Here is a 17,230-nt window from a genome sequence, read left to right as displayed (position 1 = left end):
GGTGTACAACCCTGTGCACTGTTTACGTTTTATTCCTGCGGTCACAAATTCAGCGTAGAGCATTGGGGGACCGGAAATGGAGTCTTCGTGCATTAGCAAATTACTCGGTTTCCGGCAGATAGCGCAGGAAAAGCTTCAACATATCTTCTATTCCATACCATCGGAGAAGGATCTCATCATCGAACCGGCTCTAATCAAACCGCTGGAGCATGTATGCGGAGCATCCTGGCTGAGGTATAGTGGTGGTGGTAGAAGGGAAAACTCTGACCCACACCCGATTTCGGTAGTGCAAAATAGCAAATTTTTAATATTTTCCAACCCTCCCGTCCACAGGAAGAAAGGCATCGATAAGATATTTAAATTCGACCCGAAAAATCCACCCCCAAAGAGGAAACAATTCGTTTACTTTATCACCTCGAATTTGCTTACATTCAAAAGCGTATTGGACCAAATCAGTGGCTACCAGAGCCAAACGAGTAGCCTGATGGAACCGGACATGCGTAACAAACAGTTCCACGTGCTGGTGCTACCATCGGTGCTGGCCAGCTTCGAACATTTGCTGGAGGAAGAAGGACTGCATGGCGTGGTTGAGCTGTACAACTTCCAGTGGGACTTTCTGCAGCTGGACGAATCGATCCTTAGCCTCGAACTACCAAACGTGTTCGCCGATGTATTCGTACGCAAGGACACAACGCCGCTCGGTTCGATCGCGCAAAGCATACGCATCTTCAATCTCGTTATGGGCAAACCACATTTGGTGTTTAGCTTGGGAGAGAATGCGGAGAAAATACTGCAAATGGTGCAGCGCATGGAATGCAACAGCAAACAGGGGAAAGAGAACATCAAAGCAGGCCCAATGGAAGCAAAGGATCCCGAGTATGCGGCCATGCTAATACTGGACCGTGACCGGGACTATCCCGCCTGCTTGCTGACACCGGTCGTGTACTGTGGGTTACTGCTCGAAATACAGAATCTCAACTCCGGTTCGCTCTCAGTGGACGGCGATAGCAACAAAATCAAGCTCGGTAAGCTGGCTTTCTTGCAACAGCAGCCAGACCGAACGCAGCCCGAGAGCACTACGAAACAGGAAGCAACTAGCTTACGCATGAGCGGAACGCAGGATATGATCTATCTCGAGCACAGATATCGCCACTTCTCCGAGGTCATCAGTTTGCTTAGCGCGCAGGCAAAATCGCTCGGTTTGGAGGGGAAGGCGTACACGCGGGAAATGAAGCTTCAAGAAATGAAGGACTACGTCACGAACAAGCTGCCGAAGGTGGCCGCCGCCAAGAAGGAGCTGTTCAAACATCTACGCCTGTGCGAAACGATCGTGGAGGAAATTGGAGCAAATTTTGAGAAGCATCAAATGATAGAGGAAAGCATCCTAACCAACACGAACCGAAAGCAAATAATGAACTACATCCTCGAGCTGTTGAGTAGCGATGCGCACAAGTACAACACGCTGCGGCTGATCTGTCTGTACCACGTTACGATAGGTCTGACCGGGGAAGATATGACGAAGCTCATGACCGCCTTCCTGAACGCGTTCGGCTATCGCTATCTAGCCGTGTTTTACAATCTGTTCCAGGCGCGCCTCTTTCCCGACACAACGAATCTCAGCAAAACGAAGATCCTCTCGCAAATCTCTATTCCCACCATGAAGACACCGTTTCAGATCGAAGCGAACAAACTGAAACAGTTGCCCACGGACGCGAACGAATCCGTTCCAACTGCCGGGAGCGACCGTGACGGTGGCCTAGCGGGTGTCTCATCCGGTGGCATCAATGTGGGAGGAAAGGCCTGTTCCAGTTACGTATTTAACGGTAATTACATTCCACTCGTAACACAGCTAACGCACATGATATTTGCCGCGTCCAGCTTCGACAATCTCAACACCCGATTGGGCCACCTGGAACGGTTGAAGGTATCGGGGCGCGTGCTGCAAGGAAGCAACCAACCGTCGGTTGACACGTTCGCTTCACCCAAAACGATCAAGGAACTGTCGGCCAGCAGCCATAAGGCAGCGCTAAATCAGCTGTTTCCGTTGCAGGTGAAAACGATGTTCATCTTCATCGTTGGCGGGATTACGTACGCGGAAATAGCTGCATGCCACCTGCTCGAGCGCACGCTAGGAGCCAAAATTGTGCTCTCTTCCGATCGCATCATTGCAGGGCACGATCTGATAGAAAGTGCTGTAAATTGTTAACTCATTCCAATACAATTGTTGAAATGGACACTGATACCTCGTTTTTTTATTGTCAACTGCCACAAGTATCACTCTCTTCCGAGTGTTCGTAAGCGCTCTCTTGTAGGGATAAGGTCCGTATAGCCTGCTGGAAGTTTACAATACTGCTGATACTTAAAGGAATAGCCTTTAACATAGTAAAGTCTAATGGTGGGTGTATGTGGTAGTGGCACACGACCGGTCCATAATCCCTTTCGGACCAATCCCCTGTACACAGAGATAGTTAGTTAGCCAGTATTATATCACACCTTACGTTATTGCATAATTTCTATTATACTATGTAACATGCAATTAAACATACATAACATATTTAAACCCACCCTGTGTGTGTGTGTGTGTTTTAGTCTTTCATTTTGTTATGCTTCAATGCCCAGTACGACGACTACAACCTTTTCGGACGTCGGATGACAAACAATTAGCAAACACACTAGTTGGTTATGTACAACAAGATATTATTTAACTATTCTATATCGGTTTGCGTTCCGTGTGCTAAGGATGATGCTGTACATACGCTCTCCTTTTAGATTAACAGTATGAAGCCAATCCTTACCGCTCTGGTATAACCGCTAACTTGGTGTATATCGTATAGTTATCGTAACATTAGTTTCTTTTTTCTCTAACTATCTACTGCCAAGCAAGCAAGTGATGAAACGATACATTTTCCCTAGAATATTGCATTTCGGCTGATATTGAACCGGAAATTGCATCGGAAGTGCACCGCTGTAATGTTACTAGCTGAATATCCGTTGTGTAGCTATGGATTTGTTTCTGCGAATACAACTGTAAGTTGTAATTCGTGTGACTTTCACCCTCCGCTCTGGGCCAACAGCGCAGCGTTTGCTTGGTGGCTCCGACAACACGAGTTGCCAACTTGCCTATTGCATTGGTTATCATCACTACTATTATCATGCTGAACAATGCCTTAACAAACGAAGAAGGAAATTCGGGAAAGTAGAACAGTTTAAATATTCTTTCACTACTGTTTCATACGCTTATAGATTACCCGGCAATGTTGCATCATGTACTGTTCTGTGGAATAATGCGCGTGTCAAACAAGCCCAACCCAGTACCCACTTCCATCACATAAGTTAAACAAACGGTAGCATTTATATTCGAACACTGAAACGAATATACTTTTCACACATAAAACTAACAGTTTGGATTTGGACAAATGCGGCGGTTCTGATGTAGACCCTCTCGCGTCTGTTCTGCCAATTTTCGTGTTAAGCCAAAACAATACAAAGTTATCTAGATTGCACATTCCATTGTTCTAACGCTAATAGCTTTTTTCGTTGTAGCAGCTTAAACTTAATGAAAAGCAAGATTGAATAAATGGCGGAGAAGAGGAAAGGAAGCATCAACGAGAAGTTAAAAAACAAAACAAAACAAAGCAATGTGCCTTTTGCCATAAAAAGAAACCTTTTTCTACACACAGTTAACTTATTCGCTTAGCACAAACATGAAAAAAAAAAACACCTATTTGTCTAGTTGATAGTGCGGAACATTATTTGCTGCTTATGTCAAATTTGTGTTGATACTAGTAAAATACTTGACGGCGCATTTTGTCAACCCTACTACAGCCTATACTCCTTAAAAGCGACAGTACGTACACACTAAATCAAAACGATACTAGGCAAAGGCGTCTAGGCGACATGTTGCGCCGTGCCTCTTCCACTCGCTCTGCAGTTAAATAGACAAAATGCATTACCTGTAGCAAAGTTTTACCATGTACGGATAAATGAAAATGGTAAAACGAACATGGGACATCGTTCGTTTCTAAAGCTATGCTCCCCTAAACACGTATTTACAATTTTTTTTCATGACGACACGCTAACACGTCGTTATGATAAACAGCCAACATATAACGTACGGCGGCCACAAATGGTGCCGTGGTCTGCGTTTTTTTGTTTTGTTTTGTTGCTTAGAGCAGCAACTTACGCTTGTTGTTTTGCTGCTGAATCTGCTGCGAAGCGTTCACCTTTCGTGCTTCGTTCGGCTCACCCGCTGTCGAGTCGGCATTAACAACGACGGTTGGTTCGGAACGGACTCCACCACCAAGCAGATCGATACCGTTCACATCATTCACGCCCTTCGTCTGCAGACCCGCGAACGTATTGTGGTTCATCTCGTACAACAATCCGTTATCGTGCTTGCCGACCAAATCGAACAACTCGCGATCCACAATCACCTGGCTGTTGATGTTGTCCCGTGCGAAATCCGCCACAACATTCTCTTCGTCACGAATACTCTTCTGCAAAGTGGACTGGAATAAACGCACTTGCTGCTCAAACAGCTGGTTGTTGCTGCCGAGGGTACTGGTACTGCTGTCTGGTGACATTGATCCCGCCGCTTCCTGCTTGATGCGGATCTTGTTTCCACCGTTCCAAACGTCATCGTCCACATCGTAGTCTATAAGTGTGGTGGTCATCAGCTTCGAGCGCTTCGCTGAGGGTGGTTCGTTGCCGGAACGACCATCAGCCTCGCTGAAATAGTCGTGCTCATTCGCGATCAACGAGTTCGCGTTGAACGAGGACATGATCTCCTCAAAGTTCAACTCCTCATCGCTGCCATGGGCTTGCTCCTTGGTGTCGAATAGTAACGAGCGACGACTCTGCTGCACCTGCAGCTTATCGTTTGCCACTTCCTGCATCAGCTCAGACATCTCTATCGAGTCTTGAATGTTTTGCTGTGTGGCCGTGTTTCCAAGCTTAAGGTTTGGAACGGCCACGAGAGCCATGCTGATCAACAGCACCATAAGACAGGTGGCAGGCTGTGTGGTCTTACTTGTGCCCTTCGTCAGCAGCGACTGGATGCGTTTCATCTGGCTAACGAGGTCGTGATTTTGGCTCTGCAGAATCTTGATTCGTTTCACCAAATTCTGGTTCTCTTCAGTACACTGTTTCACTCTGCAAGTAAAATCGAAATTGAAGCGAATTAGTATTAAACAAGTTGATCATGCGTCAGCTTCCTATTTATTCCATACCTTTCCTCCAGTCCGTCGACGTACTCCTTCTTGCGCTTGCGTGAATCCTGGGCCGAGATTTTGTTGCGAATTTTTCGCCGAATGCGCTTCAGCTCACGCTCCTCGTGTTTGGTTAGCGGATAGCTGGTCGGTAGGGAGATGCCTTCCTTCGCCAACAGGCGTTTCTCCTCCGCCGTCAACATCAGCTTCTGGTACGTTCCGTTCTGATTGCGTCCTTTACCAATGTCATCCATATCGACGTCGTCATCATCACCATCGTCCCCGTCCGGTTCGACGTCGGAATCGCTGATGATATGCTTCTGCTGGCGTTCTACCTCGGCAATCACCGAGTTACTCTGCTCCATGATGTCCTCAAACACGTAGCTTTCCGAATCGGACGAACTCGGCGCAGCGTCCGACAGACCGTCATCAATCAGCAGCTGATCCTTGCTTAGCACCATGTTCTTCTGTATTAGACCCTGCTTTGACTGTTGCAGCATGTTAGCCGCAGCCAGCTTGATGTTGGCCGACTTATTCTTCATATTGTTCGAGTTGACGATCTTAATCGTTCGGAGATCTTGAATCGTTACCGGGACAAGTATCTGGCGTCCATTCTGTTGCGTTTGCTGCTGCATGCGGATAACTTTGCGCACACCGGGAACGGTGGTGGTGCCGGGGCTGCACGAATTAGCCGACGACGAAGTCAGAACCACATTCTTGGGAATAACCGTGCCGCTGACACCGGCCGTTTTCATGTTCGTCGCTGAGTTCTTCAACTGCAAGGTAACCTTTTTGTTACTGGTCGTCGTACTGGCCGCCGTAAGTCCACTGGCAACTGCAACCGTTTGACCGTTTTTCATCGTTGCCATACGGATTATCTTGAGCTCTTTGCCGTTGCTTACGATCTGCTGCGGCGTGGCACCAGATACCGTGGTATTTCTATTGGCCGATGCAAAAATCCTCTTGGGACCGTTGCTAATCAATGATTTTACTCCCGCCGACTGTTGGTACACGGTCGCCGTAGACATTTTGCTCGGGGAAGTTTTCATCGGTTGCGGATTCATGCCGGTTGTTGCATTAGTAACAATCGCTTTAGTAACCAACTTTTCAGCACGAGCCGGTACCGTTGTTTGTGTCGTTGGTTGGCCCGTAACTATCATTTGCGTTAGGACCGGTTGCGATGCAGCAAGCTGGACATGTGGAATAGTTTGAGGTGTTTCCGTGCCCTGATTCTGGACTGTTTTCATATAACGAGGCGGTGAATTCTGGCCACCGCGTTCACTAATGGACGGACCGGGTGAAGACATACCGGGACTGAGTGCCTCATATTCCGCGTTCGGGTCCCTGCAACAAGAGAATGACAAACATCAGTTTACATTATGGAATTCAGCTTGCTTGCACCTCCCTCCAATCGTCCGCCTTGTCAAGAGAGCATTTTCTATAAGCGTTATCATGCCCATACATTTTCTTATCAATTTTCATTCGGTCTACCCTGTTTTCAACACATAATTACCTTGAAGCCCGACACAGTACACAAGTTTGCGTTTGATGAAATAATGTATGAGTAGCAATTCGAACTCTCTATAGCTTGACCTGAATATAGCCAGCGGTGTATTATGTAACGGAGATATTCTCGCACAATACAGGTATAATTATTAAACGCTACGATAACTCTACCATCGAGTAATACGGACAATAATTAATGTGAAAGACAGCTATGCCAGATGTAGAACTCATCCAAATGGGAGACAAATGTCTACCACATTACCCGGTAGCAGCCTGAGATAAAATCAAAATAATTTTCTCTCTACGCAGCCAACCACACCAGCGGAATGTGCTGCTTTATGTTGCACTATTTTTGATACACTCGCACCATATGCTACACTCATCCACTCACAAATGCAGCAGCATATTGCCAGTGAAGTAAGTCGACAACTCAAGTACCGAAGCCAAATGACAAATAGGTCACGAAATGGGTGATCGTGGCACTATGTGCGTACGTGGTATATTGTTGTTTTTTTTGCTAGTGCTGTTAGACATGGGGTTTTTCTTTTGACAAATCAATGGTGGAATGTGTTTAGCAGAAAGTATATTGGATTTGTGCAATGTATACAATTAATGTCGTACCGAGAATAGAGGTATCATGATCACTTATGATGCGTTGATTTCTAGATCTTCCTAAAGATTTGCACAGCATTACAAACTCGTCATCTTCTGTACGACCGAGTGTAACTGAACGGCCTTTCATTTCTAATCAAATTAAAACTTAAACATAGCGGTACAGATGTAAGTGAAACTATTACTAATACACGATCACTTTGGATTGGATACTTACAGATCAAGATGATCGCTTGACAGTCCACTGTCAGAGGCAGCCGAAGAGATGACCCCTTGTTCGGTTGGGCTGCCCGGTTCCAGTACGTTTAGCATGTTGAAGTCTACGCTCGCTAGTTCCGACTTCATGGGCGGAGAGTCCTGCATGCGTACCGCGTAACCCTCGTCGAAATACCCATCCAGTGACGCACTACTGCTGCCGCCATCGGTTGTGCTTGGGAATCCGTGGAAATCTTGATCCGAGGACGAATGGGACGACAGCGGTGATGTGACCTGTTGCTCGCCCAGATACGTCTCGGTGGAGTAACTATAGTTGAGCTGTCGCATAATATCGTCCAGCTCGTCCGTACCGCCGCCATTGTTGGTGGACGGTTCGCTGAACAGCATTGTATCATCCATCTTCAGCAAGCTCATGAAATCTTCCTCCGGCCAATCGTCCTGCTGGAAGGGAGGGGAAAGCAAAAGAACAGAACATAAGTCGTCGGAAGGTAAAGTCATATTCGAACGCCTATTGCACGGTTACGTAAACCGACTGAAGCCCTTCAGTTCCCTTAGCAGTTTTATATTAAATTAAACATTACCTCACACGTACGGCGCTTGGCTTAGAGAGCGTTAATACTCCCAATGACGTCAAGCGCTGTATTACTTCACGCAATGCACAAATAAGTTTTACGAAAAGCAGTTTATTTATTTTAGTCACAATGATCTTGCTTTGATAGATTTTCTAACACTAAACGCCGGAATCGTCGAGAAATTTTAATGTTGTAAAAATACATAATCTCATTCGCTTTCCATTAACGTTTTTCGAGTAAAACTGAATGTAACAACTTTAACGCTTTCGTAAAAGGGAAACCCCAAACTGAAAGAGAAAGGTTCCACAATCAGAAACCTGAACCATGCGTTGGTGATCCTCCGTACAGTGAACGAAACAGCGGCGAATTCCAAAGGTTTAAAATGGAGCAGATCAGGAGCGAGAATGGCCAAAAAGCCCACACGCTTCACCGGCGGAGAAGAGATTGGATTGTCAGTGTCGAGTCGAAAGGACACGGTTTTATGACTGTTTGAACTTTTTGCTCCGGGTAACATTGTGCAGCATTCGTGAGATACGAGGGCAAGTAGTTTTTTTTTCTTAAGCAGCGAAAGGAACCGGTTTAGGTGGAAAAACAAAACAACAAACAAATAAGAAGCGATAACTTGCCCGGTGGTAAGTTTCATGCAGACACAGACAGTAGAGTGACGATATTTAGATGTTAAGCGGAATATTTTTGTAAGTTCGGTAACAACATTCATTATACACATATTTTCATCAAACTCTACTGTAAGTTGCTAGAGCTGAACGATCTTTAATAAAAACATTAACACAAATCAACCATAAACCAAACTTGGCCTATGGATGGAAGAACAGGAAAACGCCAACGATGACGATTGAAAGACGAAACACGCCAAAGAATTCGACAAACCGTTACAATACGCGTACGAGAGAATGGAAGACAGAGGTTTGCTGTGCGCGATTGGTACCGTTTGATCAGAGGCCTTCCTGTCTCTGCCTTTCTCATCACACCCCAACCACCAATAAATCAGCATTCATGTTTGGGACGTTTCTAAACGATTGCAACGGTTTACAATTGCAAAGGTTCTGTGTGGAGAAAGTAGTCGCGATGTCGTGGATGTATCGTGAATAAGTATCGCCACCGGTGCGGACAATACGCGCACACACGCGTAAACAATCGCACGCACACCTTTTCCCATACCCAAATTTAGGTCAACAGTGACACCAGCGTGGTGGAAACAAGAATGTACGATGCAGACCATAATGTCATACACGTCAGGGACAATTCACCGCACGAAATGTTGGCTCTTTCCATAGGAGATCAACAGCAAGCCAACCAACCGCAGTATGGAGAGTTCCAGACGAAATGTATCGAGATGTACCCGGTGTTTCGATTGGATTGCGTCATCTAGAAAAGATTGGTTAAAGCATGGCAGCATCGATCCAGACACCCCCCCTCCCTTTCTGATCATTAATTCCTTGTTTCCAAGCTAATTCCATATGTAAATGTCCTTTCGGCTATCATCCAACCTTTAAAAAAAACGCGACTCCCTTGGAATGGAAGAAAAACGTCAGCAACACTGCCTCCCGCGGTAAAACCGGTTTGATTCCACCATTTGCTTACGTTGACGGTTTCAAACCGGCATTGACGAAGCCGCGCAACGAGCCGCGAGCACGTGTTTTTTCGATTTCGGTTCGGCTCTCAGATTGTGCCGGGGTCTCGTCGCCACGACGAAGAGAAAATACAATACTTGTGCAGTTCTTTGCGCAAGATTGTAACAAGTTCACATCTCACACATGGAGGCCCTCCAGTTGGGGTGGTTCCCCACCCTGTTGGGGTTGTTTTTTTTTTTTTAAAAGATGCCAAAACACAATCTTTGTACAGCCGGTGTATACTTCTAACCGGAGTTGGGGAAATGCCGGGGTTTTCAAAATGAGGAACTGTGGAGAACGAAAATAAAATTACCTACACGGAAGTGTTTTTACTTGTAACTTACTTCAGGAACTGTTTGGCATACTATTACAATGAAGAAATAAATCATTTTAAGTGAGCTTTCTGGGTCTTGGCCTGAAGTTAAGTACAGCGCACCCCAAATGCATAACCCAGCAACGACGTTTGCTTATCGCCGGTGTGTGCCATTCATAGCTGATAAGACCCCGACTACGAGGAGAGGTGCTTTACTAACATCTATACTCGACGATAGACGAGGTTCTTTACAACCTTAACCTTCGAAACCGAAAAAGTATTTCAACGAACTGGCACAAAATGGATCATTATCGTGACAAACAATAAGCGTTAATGTGTCATAGAGGTAATAAGTACAATCGAACTTGATCATCCCTCAATCTCGTCATTTTGGGGACTCGGACTCGGTGGTCGCGAATTGCTGCCACGACTGTGTGTGATCCAATTTATTCGATATTATCTATCCTTCATGCATTCATAATGTGTTTCCTTTCTCTCGCTTGTTAAACTGCTAAAACGAAACGAAGTAAATGGCAAAATAATAAGAATAATAACCCCATCCCCTCTATAAAAGTGGTATACGTACGTCGAAGAGAAAATTGTTTATGTCACCACCCTCCATCATGGTCGCTTGAGCGCGTTGAGCTTTCCTTCGGTTCGATTTTCACGGGTTTCACACACGTGTTGCGGGGATAGTTCCGCAACAGCACGTTTGATTAACAATAAAAGATGAGTCGATCGATGGATGGATGGATGCGATCGACGGATGTGCCAGAGTCACTTAGCAGCAGCACACAGCTCTGCTACTCACTTGCGCTCGTGTAACGGCGTTACGTGCGCGCGTTACAGTGTGATCGCGTGGCACCTTCTTCTCGTTTGATTCCTCAACACCACAGTTACTATGGTGTGTGGTTGCACTATCGCTTCGTGGGCCCTCCGGGAGGGGTGAGGGGGGGAAGGGGCTTTCAGATGTGAGCCTCCCAACACAATCACTACCACCGAGGCCAATGGCCGTCCCGGATGCTTCGTGGTGCTTGTAACTTGCTAACCGGCTTCCCGGTGGGTACCAGATACGAACCAACGTTCACAAACCACTCTCACTCACTCAGTCGCCAGTTTACGGTCGAACAATTTTTAGGGTTTTTTTTATGTTAACACATCAAACAGAAAACGGGACAAGAAGAGCATACGAGAGAGAGGGAGAGAGTACTTTATATTCACAATTGCCAAAAAGCCTTGAAGGCAGCGTTTAGATGCTCAGTATGTAGTAACTCTGTCCTAGAGCATTAATGAGCATGCGAAGTAAGGGAATGGGACTCTACTATCGAATTATGCTCTCTAATTCAGCACTAAAATGCGAGCAGCTGCGCGTGCTATACACTAAAAGAGAGTGTATAACCTCACCCACGTCACTGTTTTTAGACGCCCAGGGGTCGAGTTCAACGAAATTATTGCATTCGGAGTTTCATATTTCGGAATGCCACAGTGCCACTATTCTTCTGCTGATCGATCGCGATCGATCATTGATGATGGTATAACCATTAGCTGATGATGGAGCTCTTTGCAACAGTTTCCCACAACAGTGACACGTTTGCTAATGGTACGCCCGGCGTAGTACAGCAATGCGGCGGCCACGATTGTTCAAATCGTATCAACTTCCTTTTCAAACGAGCTCTATTCATTGCTAGACACACAAAACACGTTACACTAGTCGGCTGTGCAGCAGCAAGGAGGTTATCACATTGACAATAAAACGCTTTCTAGGTCCCTCGTTCTAGCGACACAAATCCGGAGATATATTCACGAAGGGCAAGTGTTCGGGCTGCTTCCCAAGCCTTGTTCTTTTTTATCAACTGTGGAAGGCCGACTTCACCAACCGGGCAGACACACCGCGAGAGAGAGAGAGAAGCGAAACTATTTTACGTGGCACTTTACTTCACTTCGCATGCAATCGCACTAGCGCCTAGCTGTATGTAGGTGACTTTTTGCACGGAGATCCACACGGAAGGACAGGGTCTAATGAGTGATCAAGCTGCAAAGATCACGCACCGGGAGCTGTAGTTGGTGGTAGGATTCGATCGTATCGCCGGAAGAGCCACTTTATGCCCATCAGCACCTCGCAAAGTCTCAAACGGTACTAAGAGGTTTCCGCAGATTGGGCGAACCAAAAGTCAAGCGTGCCCCCGCGTTCGCTCATTATGCGAGAGAGAGAAAGGAGAGCGAGTGGCGCTACTGCACCGTTTTATGAACCATTGGACCGCACCTGACCAAACACTGCAGCGGCGTTTTTTCTCCTTCCTTCTACATCAACTACCCCTAGAAGTCGAGTCATCGGTTGTCTATCTACCCGCCAGGTCTAATGATGTGTGTTTTACTCCCTACAAAACCTCCGGGCACTGCTCCGGAGCACCGGCTTTCACGCGGTTGCTCTCCTGGCAAAAATGTGTCTTGGAAAGTATGATTTTACGTTTACGCTCATCTTTCACGCTCTCTTTTGTCGCTAGTGATCGCGGCATACAATGTGCAAACAAAAAAAAAACCAACATTTACGCGATCATCTTACCTCCGAATGGGGTGGTTCGTTCCAGAGCATTGGCACTACCTGTCGTGATGGTGTGAATTCGCCACCGCGTCTCACTCACGTCCCTTCGACGCACGTATTATCCGGACCGGACGGGCGCATGGCATTAAAAATCGATCGTAATGCAATTAACCCAAACCCAGTCAAGTACTGGCCAAGGTGCCACACAACCAAATCGGGGACTAGACAACGAATGAATGTCCTAGTAGCCGTTTTCCGCCAGTGACGGGTAGTTCCAATGGTCGTCAAACGTTCCTCAAGGATCTCGAGGAGGGCTATTCTTTACTTCAGAATACCCCTTATTCGGGTGTTGGCATGTATTGAGCGTAAAGCAGCGCTTAGCGATAGAGCTCCAAGATGGGGCAACAGCGAGATAATAATTATCAGTAGAAATAGAAACTCGAAAGGCAGTTTTCTAGCTGACCCAAGCGATCGTACGCTAATACCGCGTTACATCATTCCCGATTTAAATGTCGTAGATCCCAACTATTCAACTTTATTTTCATATTTCGGGGTAAAACAATTCAACCATAGTTGACCTAGAGGACTTTTATAGATCTTTTCTGTAGCATGAACTCAAAAGCGTATCATAACATTATCGAGATCTTCGACATTGTTTGCGAAGTGATAATCAATGGAAAAATTGGCTTAAAACGCTTGATAGTTGCAGTGTTAAACAAACAAAATAATTAACCGTGGCGCATAACGCGACTGTAGATTTACTTTTCGAGCCTCTTTCGGTTTCGTTTTGTGTTATCAAACTCCTTGAATGTGTTGCCATAAAACAACACTTACGGACCGAGAAAACACCCGGGATATGTTCGGAAAAGGTTACGTCTCCCAGTCAATGTGAATTGGACAGAATGTAATCTTTAGTTATGAGGCATATGGCCAGCCCGCCCTTCGTGTAATAAAACAACACGGTTGAAGCGACGCATGGCTTACGAGTAAACATCGGATAAGAGATTTAATCGCAACACATGGGACTGATGCAGCACCGATACGCACCCAAACCCTTTAGATTATACCTCTCGAGCTGGTTTTGAGACAATATAGTTTAGTGTCAATTTTAAATAAAAAATGGAGAATATTACAATGAATTTACACGCCTGAAGGCTTATGAGTTCAGTCTGCTTTGTCATATGGTGATGTACGATTAAAATGCGTAGTTCATCACGAATGCACCAACCTGTGCAAGATTGGGACATTATATTCCTTTGCTACTTCGAGAAACATTATACAACACAGTGCAATTCACGAAAGGCTACAGTTTATTGCTCACTAGTCCTTATCATAAAACAGGAACGAACCGGTAATGGCAATACTTCGATAAGATACGTCGCAATAGAGCGTACTTCACGTTACCCCACGGTGGACAGAGTCGTGTTGAGCAGGTATTGTACAGCGAAGTGTTAAGAGGATACGATCAAGAGAATGATCGCGTGGATCTGGAGCTAGCCTGTGACGCAACCGCATCGGGTGAAACTGGATTTTTTTTTGGGGATTTTTTGTTTCTGTTGGTGTATGTGAAGCATCAGGCAGGTTCTTCAACTCGGCCGCGAAACGGTGCTTTATTTACGAACATCCTCACAGCCAAACTTTCTGGATCTGTTTACCAGAAAGCGCTTGGAAACGAAAGGCGACCGCGACGAACCGCGGGAGTATAACGGCTACAGCATCGTGGGGAAGAGAACATGCCAAATACAGAACAGAATAGAAACCAAGCAGTGAGACTTTGAGATTTCATCCACAACCCGTGAAAAGCACAAACGCACACCCGTATGCTGAGCGGGAGCTACAAGGAAAAGAAAATCATACACATAGAGAAATGATCGTTATTTCCTCGTTTCCACCACACAACGCAACCACCGCAACCCTTGCACCATGAAAAAGGCAAAGGAAATGAGAATGTTTTGGTCACTCACCTGAAGCCGTGAACGTAACAAGTGAAAGGAAAGATATGGAAAGAAGAATGAACGAATAAAAGAAAAACCTACACAGCACCTCATAAAAGGCAGCAAGAAATGAAACAACATGAACAACAACGCTGAAGTTAAGCGAGGTAAAGATGGTGAAAAGAAGTAGAGAATATCGCGCTGGAGAGTAAGCATAATAAAAGAGAAAGAACGCAAGAAGCTTTTTTCGAGCAAAGGTAGAATAGAGCTGAACATTTTACGCAACTGAACTGGTTATCGCGTTATGAGCGTTCAGCTAAATCATTCACGCGCGCTCTCTATGCAACGTTGTTCTTGATTCCGTGTTGGGATGTTACTTTTTTCCTGCTTCGAATACCTTGCTGCTGAAGTTTGTATGGCGTCTATTTGCTTGATTTTATGGTACTTTTTTTTGTCACATCCGATCTCTCCTTGCCTGGTGTTTCATTGTTTAGCCAACCGCTTCCTACGGTAGCGTCTTATTCTACCAGCTATTTTCACCCCTGTATGCGGCGCAGATTCCCGCAAAATGTTGGCAATTCGAGTTTATTTCTTTCACCCGTGAACACATAGTGAAAGCTTTTGTTTTCCTTCACTTTATCCATCCCCTATGGAAAATTGGAGCGACCGAACTGAGCAAAAATGGAGGTGCAGCAGCACTGGAGTATGAAATTGATCGCATTTATATTATTGTTGGAGACAGTGGATTGCAGCAGGTTGGTGAATGGAATTTTGGCTTCATCTACTCGTCTATAAGCAGGAAGTGAGATAAGGTAGAGTGCAGCAATTATACCGGAATTACGGTGATACCGCCTACCGAATATTCCCTATAATGCTACACGATCGACTTGTCCCGTTAGTACAAGCGATAGTCAACCTCTAATCAGATCAGATCACCCAGCGGCTGTTCTAAAATTTCTTCATTGACCTCCGTTGGCTGTTTACGATAGCATAGACTAGCGATAGGTGATCGTACCATTGTAATAAGTCCACAAATTCACCTATCCTTGGATGAGCGACATTGATATGTGCTAGGTTTCTGGCAATCATCTGCTCTCTTCTAAAGTCTGACCGAATTGCTCCAAACAAAACACCAAGACCCTTGTCTTTGTTCACAATTGACCAAACCCCTTTTAGCCGAGAGTTCGAGAGGAAGATACTCAGAAGGATTATCTGCTTCCGTAAGGACGATGGTGGAGCCGTTATAATGACGAGTTGTCTACGAGTTCTACGATGAACTCACTGTCGTACAGCGAATTACGACCCGCCAGACTCTGGGGTGGGTTGACCATGTCATTAGAATGAAACCGGACGACCCGGAGGAGGCGTGGTAGGCCCCTAATTAAGATGTAGTGACGGCGTTGATGCTAGGCAGGCCGGAATATTAGATTGGCAGACGGGTTGTATAGCGCCAGATAAGTAAGTAAATATTGTAAACTTGAATTACATTTTCGTTCTTCTTTGTTTGTTTGTTTGGTGCATTATCGTTTTTGTGATGTCAAATGGGAAATCCTACCCGGAGAAATAAACCGCACGCACCGACTGACTAGCTTGCTACGGGTAAATAAAGTCAAGGAAAGGTTGAAATGTCCTCCGGAGGTTGTTGTAACAGAAAGAAGCCGGTCAAGAAGAAGTACTCCTAGGCATTTGTTTACCCATTAGCCGGATGGTCAGTTTTACGTACGTCTGAACGGTCCTATGAAATAAAAAAATGATAACTGCTACCATCGTTTGATGCTGCATGGTTCTTGCAGGCCCTATCAACCACTCTGCTATTCAACTAAACTAGAATGTGAAGAATGGATGCATATCTCTCTCTCTCTGTTCCACTCCATGCTGTAGCACCTTATCACCTCAACTTTCTAAAAAGAAACAATATTGCAGGCAAAAAGTGAAAGAGCGGACACAGAGACGAGGCAGTCTGAAAATCCTTGAACTTGGATTGTGTTTTGAAAAAGGTGCATTGCTTCGGATCTACTACTAAGTTCAGAAAAAAAACCACTCAAAACACCACCAACCAGCAGCGTTCCGTTGCATGCTGCTTCTGATAACAGATAAGCCACGCGCTCAAAAGGCTGCACATGGTGATAATGCTAAAATTATCCGGCAAAGATGTTACAAACATCGTTCACGTTCGTCCTCTACGGCGGACACATTGGACAGGCGGGTACAATATTTAGGACATCGTTTGTTAAGTGCGCAATACACCGTCGGTAAATTCTTTCAATTATGCTGCGCAAATACCTTCCACCTTTGGGGAATTAAGTTGGCGCTATTTTCAATTCGAGTTATCACCATTCCTAAGGAAAAAGGGAAGAATCCATCGTGCTATCTGTGACGAATTTGAAGTTGGCTGTTATCAATAGCTAAGAACGCTACGTACTTTATCAGCTATGAAAACTTTCGGCTGATGAAATGAGGATGCAACAAAGGCGGTCCATTATTGGTCCAGTAAACATGTTCACAATGTGTGTTTTGTACAACAGTGAATCATTGAAGGTCGTTAATGTTCCGTAAAGAAATAATAAAACAACATATAATTTAATATACTGGTATGTGTAATAAACACTAGCATAACTATTAAAGTTCCATGGTGGCCGTCTGTTTACCAACGAATCATAGATTAATGACACCCTCAGCCATACTTGCTGATGCAAT

At 45.3% G+C, this 17,230-nt stretch overlaps 2 protein-coding genes across 2 annotated transcripts; one reads left to right on the top strand and one right to left on the bottom strand.

Moving 5' to 3' along the window:
• Window positions 1-76: 76 nt before the first annotated feature.
• On the top strand, window positions 77-2,206 carry LOC128708210 (vacuolar protein sorting-associated protein 33B). Its single transcript, XM_053803170.1, has 2 exons — window positions 77-234; window positions 334-2,206. The coding sequence occupies exons 1-2, from the start codon at window positions 77-79 to the stop codon at window positions 2,204-2,206; spliced, it is 2,031 nt and encodes a 676-aa protein (XP_053659145.1).
• A 1,960-nt stretch (window positions 2,207-4,166) lies between these two features.
• Window positions 4,167-10,682, bottom strand: LOC128708657 (uncharacterized). The gene is made up of 4 exons (XM_053803636.1): window positions 10,644-10,682; window positions 7,543-7,982; window positions 5,229-6,551; window positions 4,167-5,151 (listed from the first exon to the last, which is right to left on the bottom strand). Exons 1-4 carry the CDS (start codon window positions 10,680-10,682, stop codon window positions 4,167-4,169), a joined length of 2,787 nt encoding a protein of 928 aa, XP_053659611.1.
• Between the last annotated feature and the right edge of the window lie 6,548 nt (window positions 10,683-17,230).

Source organism: Anopheles marshallii, chromosome 2 (assembly GCF_943734725.1).
Source record: "Anopheles marshallii chromosome 2, idAnoMarsDA_429_01, whole genome shotgun sequence".
NCBI classification, from domain to species: Eukaryota; Metazoa; Arthropoda; class Insecta; order Diptera; family Culicidae; genus Anopheles; species Anopheles marshallii.
The sequence above is the reverse complement of the archived record's forward strand: the minus strand, read 5'-3'. Positions and strand labels throughout refer to the sequence as shown.

Coding starts and splice junctions, on each gene's coding strand:
- LOC128708657 (XM_053803636.1), bottom strand. CDS start 10,682: ATGATGGAGGGTGGTGACATAAACAATTTTCTCTTCGAC. Junction 6,552..7,542: donor TCAAGCGATCATCTTGATCT/GTAAGTATCCAA, acceptor CTCTTGTTGCAG/GGACCCGAACGCGGAATATG. Junction 5,152..5,228: donor GTCGACGGACTGGAGGAAAG/GTATGGAATAAA, acceptor TTTTACTTGCAG/AGTGAAACAGTGTACTGAAG.
- LOC128708210 (XM_053803170.1), top strand. CDS start 77: ATGGAGTCTTCGTGCATTAGCAAATTACTCGGTTTCCGGCAGATAGCG. Junction 235..333: donor TGCGGAGCATCCTGGCTGAG/GTATAGTGGTGG, acceptor TCCCGTCCACAG/GAAGAAAGGCATCGATAAGA.